At 52.5% G+C, this 13,075-nt stretch overlaps 5 protein-coding genes across 5 annotated transcripts; 3 read left to right on the top strand and 2 right to left on the bottom strand.

The window, feature by feature from the left end:
- Positions 1 to 586: 586 nt before the first annotated feature.
- Positions 587 to 3,739, top strand: N7498_003909 (putative polarized growth protein (Boi2); the record flags this gene model as incomplete). The annotated part of the gene is made up of 3 exons (XM_058450971.1): positions 587 to 659; positions 748 to 891; positions 957 to 3,739. 3 exons carry the CDS (start codon positions 587 to 589, stop codon positions 3,737 to 3,739), a joined length of 3,000 nt encoding a protein of 999 aa, XP_058310433.1.
- Positions 3,740 to 4,854: 1,115 nt separating this feature from the next.
- On the top strand, positions 4,855 to 6,693 carry N7498_003908 (uncharacterized protein; the record flags this gene model as incomplete). Its single annotated transcript, XM_058450970.1, has 1 exon — positions 4,855 to 6,693. One exon carries the CDS (start codon positions 4,855 to 4,857, stop codon positions 6,691 to 6,693), a length of 1,839 nt encoding a protein of 612 aa, XP_058310432.1.
- A 571-nt stretch (positions 6,694 to 7,264) lies between these two features.
- N7498_003907 (60S ribosomal protein uL14) lies at positions 7,265 to 8,288 on the bottom strand (the record flags this gene model as incomplete). Its single annotated transcript, XM_058450969.1, has 4 exons — positions 7,265 to 7,375; positions 7,516 to 7,762; positions 8,022 to 8,072; positions 8,275 to 8,288. 4 exons carry the CDS (start codon positions 8,286 to 8,288, stop codon positions 7,265 to 7,267), a joined length of 423 nt encoding a protein of 140 aa, XP_058310431.1.
- A 633-nt stretch (positions 8,289 to 8,921) lies between these two features.
- rpdA (histone deacetylase RPD3) lies at positions 8,922 to 11,276 on the bottom strand (the record flags this gene model as incomplete). The annotated part of the gene is made up of 4 exons (XM_058450968.1): positions 10,852 to 11,276; positions 10,484 to 10,784; positions 9,887 to 10,428; positions 8,922 to 9,836 (listed from the first exon to the last, which is right to left on the bottom strand). The coding sequence occupies exons 1-4, from the start codon at positions 11,047 to 11,049 to the stop codon at positions 8,922 to 8,924; spliced, it is 1,956 nt and encodes a 651-aa protein (XP_058310430.1). The 5' UTR covers positions 11,050 to 11,276.
- A 318-nt stretch (positions 11,277 to 11,594) lies between these two features.
- Positions 11,595 to 12,857, top strand: N7498_003905 (proteasome regulatory particle lid subunit RPN11; the record flags this gene model as incomplete). Its single annotated transcript, XM_058450967.1, has 4 exons — positions 11,595 to 11,666; positions 11,791 to 12,044; positions 12,117 to 12,652; positions 12,709 to 12,857. 4 exons carry the CDS (start codon positions 11,595 to 11,597, stop codon positions 12,855 to 12,857), a joined length of 1,011 nt encoding a protein of 336 aa, XP_058310429.1.
- Between the last annotated feature and the right edge of the window lie 218 nt (positions 12,858 to 13,075).

The raw sequence follows: 13,075 nt of genomic DNA, 5'->3' as shown, positions 1-13,075 counted from the left end.
CGGCGGCACACGTCACTTCCTCGCTGTCCCGACTCACATTTGCAACTTCTTTTCGGAGTTGGGTATTTCTTGTCGTACCGGCCCATCGCCTTGGATCGCCCTATCTACTAGCGCGAGACTTCATCTTTGTGCGCACACACCCTACTCTGTTTGTGGTGAAACGTATCTTTCGCTCATTCCACGCCCGGATTCCGTGCTTCTTTTTTTTTTCCATCCCAGGGGCATGGTTGATCGAGCCACGCCCTGACGATCGAGAGCGTGTTCACTTCGTTTTCCCCGTTTCCCCTCCCCTTGGGAAGCTTCGGCCCTTTTCCAGGTTAGCGCACCGCGAACCCCGCGAGCTAAAGGACCTGAGCCTTGACTGGCCGCGCCAGATTCCTTGACCTTCCCTCGGCCTTCTGCATTCCCTCCCCTTTGAGCAATCTCACATTGCTTCGAGGTTCCCAACGGTGTCTCATATCCGTTGCTTTTCTCTTCCCGAAAGGGCTCTCGGCCCTATGTCCTGCGACTGATTTTCCCTCGCTTCGACCTGTTCCCACCACTGCTATAACTGCGATCGGAGGATTTGGGCCCAACCCGTTGCGAAATGGCCGACCAGTCGCAGGTGTCGCCTGCGCCGCCGCAGAATGTCCAACGTGGTGACTATCTCGTCGTTCTCCGTAAGTGACGCCGATACCGTGTGTGCCTGCGCGATCGCGCGCCAATCCGGTCCCCCTCGTCTTGGACGATGCGCCTAACCCAATATAGACCCTCATGAAACAAATGGAGAGGACGAATTGAAGATGAGGCGTGGCGACATTATCCTCCTCAAAGAGATGGATGAAGATTTCTTGGATGGATGGTGGCTTGGGCAGCATCCGGCTTCCGGCCAAAAGGGACTCTTCCCTGCAGGTACGTTCGCAACGAAACAGACGAAGGAAAATCATCTTGGGGGTAGCTTCTTACATATGCGACAGGCTTTACCAGGAAGGCGCATGCCCACGAGCGCTTGAAGGTCCGTCAAATGACCCCTTCCTCCCAAGAACCGATCGAAATCGAAAAGACCGAGTCGCCGATTCAGATGGAGCCGACGACACCGGTCGATTCGGCTTTCCCCACGGCGGGCAGTGGACAAACGACACCTCAAGCGTCACGCCACGCCAGCACCTCGGATGTGCAAGCGCAGATGGGTTCTCCAGCCCAGCAGCGATCTGCCTCGTCTCCGCTGCCGCGCCCGAGTCTCGCGGCCGATATCCAGCAAGCCTTCCGCAGACCCCTCGATGGCCATGGGAATGGCGAGGACAGTCCGGTGATGAACGAGACTTTAAGCGTCATCGACGAACACATTACCGATATGAACACTCCTCGCCACAGCGTGTCGACCCAGGATGCAAAAACGATGAATGACTCCGGTAGCGAATACAGCAGCCATATGAGCCATCGCATATCCTATATTAATGGAAATGAGACGGATGAGGAAGAAGGAACACATCTGACTGAAGCGCAAGTACGCCGTTGGAGTCAGGTTGAAGCCGCCCGGCAGATGCGTGCCCTCGGCGTTGATTCGAAACATTGTGAGATTTTTGAAGAGCAGGAGATTACCGGTGATGTTCTTCTTGATATGGACCAAGATTTCATTTTCATGAAGGAGTTTGATTTTGGAGTAATGGGCAAGCGCCTCAAGACCTGGCACAAAGTGAAGGCCTTCCAAGAGGAGGTGAAAGGCATCAAGCAGCCGCAGGCTGCACGTGGATCCGTCTCGGGCTTTGCCGGTGGCACCGAAGAACGATCATTGTCTCGCGCCGGCCACACTGGGCCCTTCCTGCCGCGTATTCCTACGGTGTCGGAGAAGACTGGGGCAGGCTATCGGGCATCTGCTGGGCCTACACAACATCCTCGGCTTGCGAGCAACAACAGCTCTCCTATGACTCCGAATACTCCACCATTCGGCCAGGACTCGCCAAGAAGAATATCCGCTGCTTCTATTCGAGATCTCAATCATTTGAGACGGCATTCTTCCATCGACGCGACTCATCATGGCCCGCCTACTTCGTCTATGAATGGCGGTCATCAAAAGAAGTCTTCGTTTGACCGGGGTTGGACTCTCAGCGGTGGTGCTCAAACATTGCCAACTCGTCCAGGAACTTCGATGGGCACGACGTCAGCTTTCCGTGGACCGCAGGGCGCCGAATCAGAGCCCAACACGCCTGATCATGTCGACGATCTAGATCGGGGCTACTTCTCCGGCACGGAAGTGGATTCACGCCGGGCTCGCCGCGTTCTGCAGAAACGGGCTTCGGCAGCTGGCAGCATGAGCCATTCTCGCAAGTCGAGCTATGCGGATGACCCATACAGGGTCAAAACTGCTGGCAAGCGTCAGTCTCGTATTGGCAGTGTTGACTCTATACGTGACGCTGCTAATGGCAGACACGTCTCTACTGCTGCCCAAGCGTATCACGGCGATGCGCCTCAGAAGAGTCGTTTCAGAAGCCTGAGTACTCGTGTGTCTCAGCGAAGCGGCAATGATTCGCAGTCGTCCAATGCCGATGGCAAGGATGGCAAACCTGGTTTCTTCGCGAGCTTTGGACCTTTGATGCGAAAGGGAGATTCAGAAGGCTCGACACGTTCGCCCTTGAACTTCCAGTTGCCTGGTGCTGGCAAGATCCGTCGCGCTGTCGGCCTCCGCACTGCCTCTGATGGTGTCGCTAAGAGCACTGATATCTCTTCTCCTGTTTCGCCGCGGGAGTACGATCCAATGTCTGGTCGTACCGGGTCGACTACTCCATCGGCGACGTCAAAGAGCTCAGAGCGCCACAGCACTGATGGGTCTGGTAAGGCTGCCGAGGGTGCCGGATTCATGGTCCGTCCTCGGACGGTCAAGTCTAAGAAAGATACCAGTGCTTATACCCGTGGTCTCGAGAAGAAGTCGCCCCTGGAACAGATGGTAGGTTGTGAGTACAGTGGATGGATGAAGAAGAGGTCATCAAATATGATGACAACATGGAAGCCTCGGCTGTTTGTCCTGCGTGGCCGCCGCTTGTCCTACTACTATTCCGAAGATGATACTGAAGAGCGTGGTCTAATTGATATCACTGCTCATCGCGTGCTGCGTGCGGACAACGACCCCATCATCGCGCTGCATGCCACTGTTACCGGTGCCACCGCATTGCCCGCCAATGCCAGCACCAGCGAGAACGGAAGCGGCATGAAGCTCACAACCCCGGCTGTCATCGCGTCTCTCACCAACAGGGACGGCAACGGACCTTTCTTCTTCAAACTGGTGCCTCCCAAGATGGGTAACTCACGCACGGTCCAGTTCACCAAACCCACCACCCACTACTTCCAGGTCGACAATGTCAAAGAGGGCCGCTTGTGGATGGCCGCTCTGATGAAGGCGACTATTGAACGCGACCTGTCACAAGCCGTCGAGAGCACCAATAAACAGAAGACAATCAGTCTGAAGCAGGCTCGATTGATGAACCAGCGGCCGCCCGCTCTGATGACTGCCGGTGTTGAACAGGACCCGGTCATCGAGGAAGAAGAGGAAGACAGTGGGCTCCGAATTGATGGCTTGAACCTGGACAAAGCACCTTCCACGGAAAGCGGCTCTTTCGTCGATGCAAAGGTTGAACTCGACTCCCAACGCCAAAACACCGATCGACCTCAATCAAATCCTCCGATGTCGAACCCCCTTGGTGAAATCGACACCGGACGCACATCTCTCCTCCCTTCTCCTTTAGCCAAGATCGATTCGCAGTGATCTCAGTCTCGCTTTTCTATTTTTGGCGGGATTTTGCTACAATTCTTCTCCGGTGGACGTTGGACCAGATACCTTGGTATCTCCTGCCATCTCCTGCCATCTCTTGCCATTTATCTTTGATCTTTGATCTACTTGCCTAGCTATTTATAACCCACCCCCTTGTTTTGGCGTTCAATGTGATATACCCCTCGCCCCGACTTCTTTTCCATTCGTTTCTGGCTTCGGCCGATATGTGTTTCAGTTACGTGGATATGAAGGATTGACGTGGGCTGTGTGTATGATGACGATTTTCTAGCTTATGAGGCTGCGGAAGTTGTTCCTGGCTTTGATTCGGATATTTTCTATGAACGAGTGATTTGTCCTGGTGCCCGGGTGTTTGTAGAGGGTTTTAATCGACTGGCTTCTCGTTATGGACTATACAACATTCAGATTCAATCCATGGATGTTGCTTTCTCTTTTTTCCAAGGTTCACCTGACCTAGTTGTATATCCCGTATATTTTCTTCTACCTAGGTAGAGAGAGATTCCAGCTCCTCTTCCAGAGTTGTCTAGGCCATTGGGCCTAGATGCGCTTTCGTGTTTGTTGCCGGGGTTGGTGCTTCACGCACTTGGTCAGCGTTATTTTGGTATGGTAATTCACCATTCCCGGATGTAAGAGCATATGAGACGGATTTTTTTCCATCCGTATATTAAATAATTGGATCATAAATATTAAATTTTGAGGTGTTGATTTCCTGCGAGGCTGAAGTGAGACCACGATATAGATCCGATATAAACGATCACGTAGTGAGAACGTCACCAATATCCGGGCTCAACAAAAGAAAGACCCAAAAAATAAAAGAAAATCAAGATCAACTTTGATTGAATAAGATCGAAGAATCAAAGAATACGTGCTTTGTCCCCCCAAGGCGACGGCTGAAATGGCACCTCCAATAACCTTGCAAGGCACATGTGGGTTCTAAAGGTTGTCGCGGGCGCTTTTTTGATTCTTTGATTCCGCTGTTTGTTTTCCCCCTGGAGCCTTCGACCTACGCTCCCCCACCATCCATTCCTTTTTATATATTCCATTCATCATGCTGTATATTATTCATCTTTAATGTTTCTAATACCCCTACCATGCGACTCCTCAAGTCCCTCCACTCGTTGCTCAACGGCGCTGCCACAAGATGGCTCCTCCCGCTCAGCGTCACGGGTTTCGTCTACCTATACCTCTACCCAGTCTTCAAGGGCTGCGCATTCCCCTTGGCTCATGGCCAATCCCCATGGGAAATCAATTCACGATTCATAGGGAAGCTGCAACAGAATGCCTTTGCCAATACCGTACTTCAACACCTCGGAGTCCCGAACTTCGCGCCGGACGACCCGCCCGCCATCTTCAGGCTCCTAGTCCTCGCAGACCCTCAATTGGAAGGCGATACCTCTCTCCCGCTTCCAGAATGGAAGCTGATACCGCGCATACGCAAGCACTGGCGCGCCGTCCGCGAGACCTCGGATTCCTCGCGGTTCCCGTACCCGCTCTCTCTCCTGAACCGTGAGCTCTTCACCGGAGTGAAGACCATCGCAGTCGAAGACATACCGCGCTCTCTGCGGGCAGTGCAGAAGCAAATCGACCTGCTTGGCAACGACTGGTACCTAGCGCATATCTACCGCACCCTATTTTGGTGGACTCGACCGACGCATACAACCGTGCTGGGAGATCTTCTGGGCAGTCAATGGATTGACGATGGCGAATTCGCATCGCGCAGCTGGCGTTACTGGAAGCGCGTATTCCGTGGCGGCCTGCCCGTGGACGACCACATCACACGCACGGGAGAAATTGGGAGCACTGGCAACGTCAACAAGGATCCAGAGCTTAAACAATACAGCGAGCCTCTAGGAGAGGACGCCGACCCGGCCTGGCCCAGGCGGGTGATCAATGTTGCCGGTAACCACGACATCGGCTATGCAGGCGACGTAAGCGAGGCACGAATGGAGCGTTTCGAGCGCGAATTCGGCCGTGCGAACTGGGATATCCGGTTCCAGCACCCGCCTGTCGTGCTTCCCAATACTACCCACGGGGACACACGTGTTGAACCTACACTACATATCATCAATTTGAATACGCTTACTCTCGATACGCCTGCGCTGTCCAAGAGTGTCCAGGACCACACCTATGCATACCTCAATGACCTCATTGGCAGGCTGCACCCTGTCGAGGACAACTCAACATTTACTTTGCTCCTCACGCATCTACCTCTACACAAGGAGGAAGGTGTCTGTACAGATGAACCCTATTTCTCATTCCACGATGATGATGACAAGGACGGACCGGACGGAGTTCCGCGCTTCAAGTCCGGTGGCTTGAAAGAGCAGAATCACCTGAGCGAGTTCGCCAGTGCCAACGGCATCTTGCAAGGCATTTTTGGAATGAGTGGCGACAAGAAAGCTCCTGTTGGTGGGCACGGCCGGGAGGGACTAATTCTCACTGGTCATGACCATACTGGTTGCGATGCGGTGCATTACGTTTCGCAAAACCAAAGCGAGAAGAGCTGGCAGTGGGCCGCGAGACGGTATAATGGCTCTAATATCAAAGAGGAAGAAACCCCGTCCATCCGTGAGGTGACGCTTCGCTCGATGATGGGTGAATTCGGTGGTAATGCTGGCCTACTCTCCATCTGGTTTGATGCCAACCTTGGTGGATGGGAATACGCAATTACCATGTGCCCTGCTGGTGTGCAGCATATATGGTGGGCGGTGCATGTGATCATTCTGGTGCATTTCAGTGTCGAGTTCGCTCGGTTTGTGGTCTGGTTGGCTTTGCGTGCCCAGGAGATAAGAGTGTCGAAGACGACCTTGGTGGGCAAGAAAATCGAAATCACAGCTGTCCCCCGTGCGGCATGTCAATTTCCCACACGGAAGGCCAAGAGAAGAAAAGGGAAAGGGGAAAGGGAAGTAAGAAGGGAAGGTGATATGTAGGATATAGGAGAAATTGGGCATGTATATTGGCGTAAGTTTACCTTGTTATTTAGACATATGGACATTGCATAGCAAGTACACACTGCCGTTCAGGAAAAAGAAACACCCACTCCATACTCTTGTCATTGTAATGTGATGACAGCGGAGGCATACATGATAACTTGTAGACTACGATTTCTAAAATAGACCGATACAAATACAAGGTCTAAGATGGTATTCAAGCACAGATCATCAGTTTCATGAATCTGCTCGAGTCTAGAGGTCGAGGCCGAGGGCAACAAGCCGAGAAACACAATAATGTGGAACTCGATACCGAATAAACCTCTTACATGCACAGGGAAAGTCATGAAAAAAGGATGATTTTTTCCCGAATACTTCCGAGTCGCCAGATCCGACGAGAAAAACACGAATGGGAGGAAAACGGCTCGAAATAACACAAGTGGATTCGTCAATTAGACCTCCTCGCTTCCACAAAATGCCTCATGCAGCCCACACGTTTTCCCAGGTCCCAAGGAAAGTCAGGCTTGGTATCGTTGAATTTTTGGTTGTTTTAATTCGCGTATCTCTCTCTTTACATGACGACCCCGGAGTTGGAGGCGATACGGGGCCAGAGCTCAGCAGCCTCCTTACCGACAGGGCCGGTAATGGCGGATCCCTTCATCTCACCCTTGGCGTTGACGATCTAGATGACGGGTTAGCAGTTTGGTCGTATGGTAGGGGGTCTGGAGATTGCGCAGTATATGAAGAGGCACGACGTGAAACCAATGGGTTCAAACGTATGCTTCGACATATCTGCACATCCCAGGAAAAGTGTGTACTTACAACACCAGCGTTGTCCTCGAAGTACAGGTAGATACCGTCAGCCCGGCGCCAGGGCTTGCTCTGGCGGACAACGACGGCGGGCATGACCTTCTTGCGCAGCTCGGGCTTACCCTTCTTGACGGTGGCCATGACCATGTCTCCGACACCGGCAGCGGGGAGACGGTTGAGGCGGGCACCGATACCGCAGACGGCGATGATGTACAGGTTGCGGGCACCGGAGTTGTCGCAGCAGTTCATCACGGCGCCACTATTCGAAGAGGACCGTTAGTATTCCGTTGTTGTTTCCTATTCAATTTCCGAGCCGTAAGCCCCGCCAATGATTTCGATGTCAACGTTCCGCTCCATGCCGCATGTCGTGGTCGTCCCGAAGTTTTCAGTTGCGTGCTTTGTCGAGTGCTTTCGAGGATTTGACGAAGAGGAAGCGGCGTGCTGGCAATGGGCGTTGTGTTGTTCGAACGTTCATTGGACGAGGGTACGGTGGTGGGTGATAATTTCTTTAAACGTACGTAGGCAGACCGAGAGTCATCTTCAGCTTGTTGCCGGCGGCACCGCCACGACTGTAAAGTCAAACGTTAGCTATTCCGTTCGTATCTCTCATATCGCACCCGGATTGTGCGTGTCGTTCATCCATTCTCCCCCACTCAAAAAGTATTGAATGTTGAATGTTGAATGTTGAATGTATTGCGGCCGTCGAGGTCCTCCAATTTTCGATGCAAATGTGTGGTGCTGTATTTCCGGAGGGAGACAGATCAGACTTACCCTCTCTTAGACATGATGGCTGGGTTGTTGGGGGTTGTCGGTAGTCGAAAAGGGTTGGCGACAGAAGGTCAGGTCGGGAGTCGAAGAATCGTCCACAGTGGTTTCTCGCTTAGTGCGCAGAGTGTGGAAAATCTTGGCGCCGCAGCGGTGGGTCGGGGTTGCCCTAGCGCTAGGCCTGTTTGGGACATCGAATCGCATTAGTCACCGTTTCTTGCACGTGATATACCATCTATAACTCCAAGTTGGAAGGCCGCGTTTTCTACTTCTAGGTAAATTTCAAAAGTCAAGTCTAATAGATTGAGGTGAATTTTTCTGCATTTGCTGTTCAACATTCAAATCATGAAAAAATAGAGTTAACCAAAAAAAGACTGAAATGACCAAGGCAAACCCAGATTGCCTTCCAGCCTGAAAAATCTAGATGAGACCGGAAGTAACCTCCAAGATCTGCCTAGGCACGTTGATTCCAGAGACGTGGGGATAAAAATACTCTCAACTTATAAAACAACCAGTCTCGGCGTTCCACCATGAAGAGAGACAGGACACCCCCATTTTCGAACAGATGCAAGCATGCTGAGAAACCGAATAACACCTTTCTGCCCATTGTCCGTTGCGCCAAATCCGATATTGCTGTCTTGTGATAGTGCAGATTACTCCTCCTTCTTGGGTTCTTCGGTAGTCTCGGTCGTTGCCGCCTTAGCCGCCTCCAAATCGCCAGCAGGAGTAGCCTTCTGTGTTGAAGCCTCAGCTCCGGTCTCCGCAGGTGTGGATGACTCCTTGGGAGGCGACCGAACTGGAGGGGACAGAGGTGCCTTGGATGCGTCGTCTGCAGCAGGCGAATTTTCGGGCTTCTTCTCCTGCGCCTCATCCATAGGCTCGGACTGCTCCGGAGCAGATGTCGGCGCTCCAGAATCTTCCATGGCTGTGTCCTCATCGTGCGGGGGAGGCGACGGCTGCTGAGAAGCCGCAGCAGAGACGCCCTTGTCTTCGCTATCTACAGCCATTCGGTCGGTATCAGTGGCGGGGGTGTCCTGTCCTAGCGAAGTTGCACCAGCAGCCGCATCAGGGTCAGTTCGCGGAGCATCAGTCATCTTGGTATCCATGGCGCTGTCAATATCACCGTCGCCGATAGATGAAGCCTCCTGTGGGGTTGCCATGCCACTATCCAGGCCAGAGTCACCGGGGTCAAGATTGCGGTAATTCGTGATGTTCCGGCGACGAAGAACGCCCGGCTGACGACGCACACCATTGGCAGCGTTCTCTTCCTCATCCTCACTTTCGCTCAGCTCGCCGGGCTTCTCCACGTACTGGTCGAAACGGCGTTGGGTAAATCGCTTGTCCTTGTTCTCATCTTCGTCCAAATCATCAAGAACGTCATCAGCATCGTCATCCATGCCTTCCAGGAGCGGATTGCGAGGCACGTCAGTCATCTGGACTGAGGGCGCGAATGCTGTGCGCTTAAGATTCTCGACCACCTGGCTGCGGATCTTGTCCAGGTAGTCCTTCGTATTCGCATTGTCCATGTTCGAAGGTCGGACATCAAGCTCGTAGTCAGGAGCGAAATACTATCAATAGTCGTCAACAGGCGGTTCTCTGGAAAGGAAGATAAACTCACCTCATAGTAATCGTTGTAGGGCAGCTCGGATTCCAGGTTGTCGCCAACAAGGATACCGGTTTCGTAGGCCCAGGTACGTGCGACATTGCGCATGGTGTAACCGCCGCCACCTAGGATCAGAGTTGGCAGATCGAAGCTCTTGATGAAGTTAACGCAGTTGGCGTGACCGCGCATACTCAGGTTGAAGCAGCCCAGGCGATCACCAGACAGACTGTCACCACCGCACTGCAGGACCACAGCCTCTGGGCGATACCACTCCATAACGCTTTTGATCACGGGCTCAAAGATGCTCTTGTAGGAAACATCGTTGATACCATCGCGCAGGGGGAAATTGACGGCATAATACTTGCCGGAGCCGACACCTATGTCGCGAAGTTCACCAGTACCAGGGAAGTACTCGCCGTACTTGTGGAAGGAGACGGTCATGACGCGATCAGTGGTGTAAAAGGCCTCCTCAACACCGTCACCGTGATGGACATCAATATCGACATAAAGGACTCGTTGCTTGAATCGCAGAAGCTCAAGAATGCCGAGGACAATGTCTAGGAAGCATTAGTTTTGCGATACTCCCATCCAGGCAAAGAGATCGCATCTTACCATTCACGTAGCAGAAGCCACTAGCCTCGCTTTTCTTTGCGTGATGCAAACCACCAGCCCAGTTCACAGCAACATCGCACTTGTTGCGATTCAATCGTGCTGCGCCCTCCATACTGCCACCTGCACTGATTCCGCAGAATTCAAACAGGCCGTCGAACACCGGGCAGTCATCACCCACGTTGTATCGACTTTGCTCTTTCGAGAAATGGTCCATGTTGTCGGGAGTAACCTTGGACAGGAAGTCGATATACTCGTCGGTGTGGAATTGGGTCATTTCGTATTTTGAGGCCGGTTTCGCGCGCTGTCCATATGCGCGTTAGTATGAAAGTTTTGGATCGAAGAGCAGAACCAAAGGACAGGAAACTTACGTAGATTTCCATCTTCTTGTACAGACCATAGTTCATGACCAGGCTGTGGGTCATACGTATGCGATGCGGCTTCATGGGGTGACCCGAGACATAGGCATAGTTGCCCACATCCGAGTCGTAGAAGTAGGCGACTTTCTTCTTGCTGTCGCCGGCACTAACACCATTGGAGAGTGGCTCGGCAGCCATGGCGCTTGTCATTTCGGAAAGAGCTCGGTCGAGTATGGTGAAGAGGCTTGGGGAAGTAGATCAGGAAGAAGTTGAGGAGTGGAAGGAAGTATGCGGGTTAGGGGAGTCAATGGGAAGCAGACGTCTCGTGACCCGGTTGATATATAACCACCAGGGTACCAAGTACCACCGAAAGAAGGCGAATCAGTAATCAAGCACAACAGCAGGCCAGAAACGACTTGCTCATGGTGTTGTGAACTTGGACGGGAGAGGCTTGAGAGAATCGATCGCCGCGTGGGAAGGAGCCATAACCGGCAGAATTATACACCGCCTCCGTCAGTTGAGCTTCCCGGGCCCCGACTCTCGCTGAGCAACACGCCAATCTTCCACCTCTACTATACAGCTTATCAGAGCATCTCCTTCACTTTCCGGTGACTTTTGTCTCGAATCAGCTTGCATAAAAGGCTGGGAGAATATCTCCTCAGGAGAGACAAGTCGATCCATCGGAAGCTTCCACCCAGGAAGCTATCACTATTATCCTTGCCGCGTCACAGTTCATTTGATTGCATCCAGCAGCCATGGACCGTCTCAACCGGATGCTGCAGGCCGCCCAGGGCATGGGTATGGGTGGAAACTCTGGCCCCGGTGGTGTAAGTATCTCTGTGGAGTTCCCAGTCTCGCCACTTGTCTCTTCAAGCTGCTGTGCTTGCATTTATAAGCTGGACATTGGCATCACAATGATCATATTATGGAGACTAATAGCGCATTTTGTAGGACACTGCAAACTTGATTGATAACTCCGAAACCGTCCACATTTCCTCCCTGGCTCTGTTGAAGATGTTGCGACACGGCCGTGCAGGTGTGCCGATGGAGGTCATGGGCCTGATGTTGGGTGAATTTGTCGACGAGTACACAGTTCGTGTGACGGATGTCTTCGCCATGCCTCAGAGTGGTACCGGTGTCAGTGTCGAGGCTGTGGACCCTGTGTTCCAGACCAAGATGATGGAGATGCTTCGGCAAACGGGACGGTAAGCTATCAGCTCTGATATAAGGTCATCTGGAGGTTCTAGGCTAACCATATTATTTGCACTGGTGTGTAGGCCAGAGACTGTTGTCGGCTGGTACCACTCTCACCCTGGTTTCGGCTGCTGGCTGTCTTCCGTCGATATCAACACCCAGCAGTCCTTCGAGCAGCTCACCCCCCGTGCCGTCGCTGTTGTCGTCGACCCGATCCAGTCAGTGAAGGGCAAGGTCGTCATTGACGCTTTCCGTCTTATTCAGCCCCAGACTGTTGTCATGGGCCAGGAACCCCGTCAAACAACATCCAACTTGGGCCACCTGAACAAGCCCTCTATCCAGGCTCTGATCCATGGTCTGAACCGTCACTACTACAGCATTGGAATTGCCTATCGAAAGACAGGACTGGAGGAGAACATGCTGATGAATCTGCACAAGCAAGTGTGGACCGAGGCCCTGCAGATGAACGACTTCCACGAGGAGGGCCGGCACAATGTGGACCAAATGAAGCAGCTGGTCACCCTTGCAGAGGGCTACGAGAAGCGGGTGAAGGAGGAGACCGAGCTGAGCAAGGACCAGCTGAAGACACGATACGTGGGCAAGGTGGACCCGAAGAAGCGTACATATTATTCCTACCGATTGACTTGCAATCAATATGCTAACGCAACCATACAGACATCGAGGACGTCAGCCAGCAATTGATCGAGGACAACATCGTCGCTGTTTCGAGACAGATGATTGACAAGGAGGCTTCGGTAGCCCGGCAGTCGTCGTCCAAGGAGGGACCTAATGGTGCCTCCATGGAGGTCGATGAGGAGCTTTAAACTAGAAGGCGCATGAAACCCAGAAACGCTCTAATCACGAAATCTTGTTTGTTCTCGACCTAAATATAGTCGATCAATCAAATCACCTAGGTGTTAGATGAGAGGCAATATCAAGCCTACTGTTCTTATGCCCACTGCAAGTACTTCAATCGAGCCTTTAACGTAGATTTGATAAGCAATACACCGTTACACCTGCGCAATAGATGTCTAAGTTTGAA

The sequence above is a fragment of the Penicillium cinerascens genome, assembly GCF_028974065.1.
Source record: "Penicillium cinerascens strain IBT 15544 chromosome Unknown contig_24_segment0_segment0, whole genome shotgun sequence".
Taxonomy (NCBI): Eukaryota; Fungi; Ascomycota; class Eurotiomycetes; order Eurotiales; family Aspergillaceae; genus Penicillium; species Penicillium cinerascens.
Note: the sequence above shows the minus strand (reverse complement) of the source record. Positions and strands in the feature narration are given on the sequence as shown.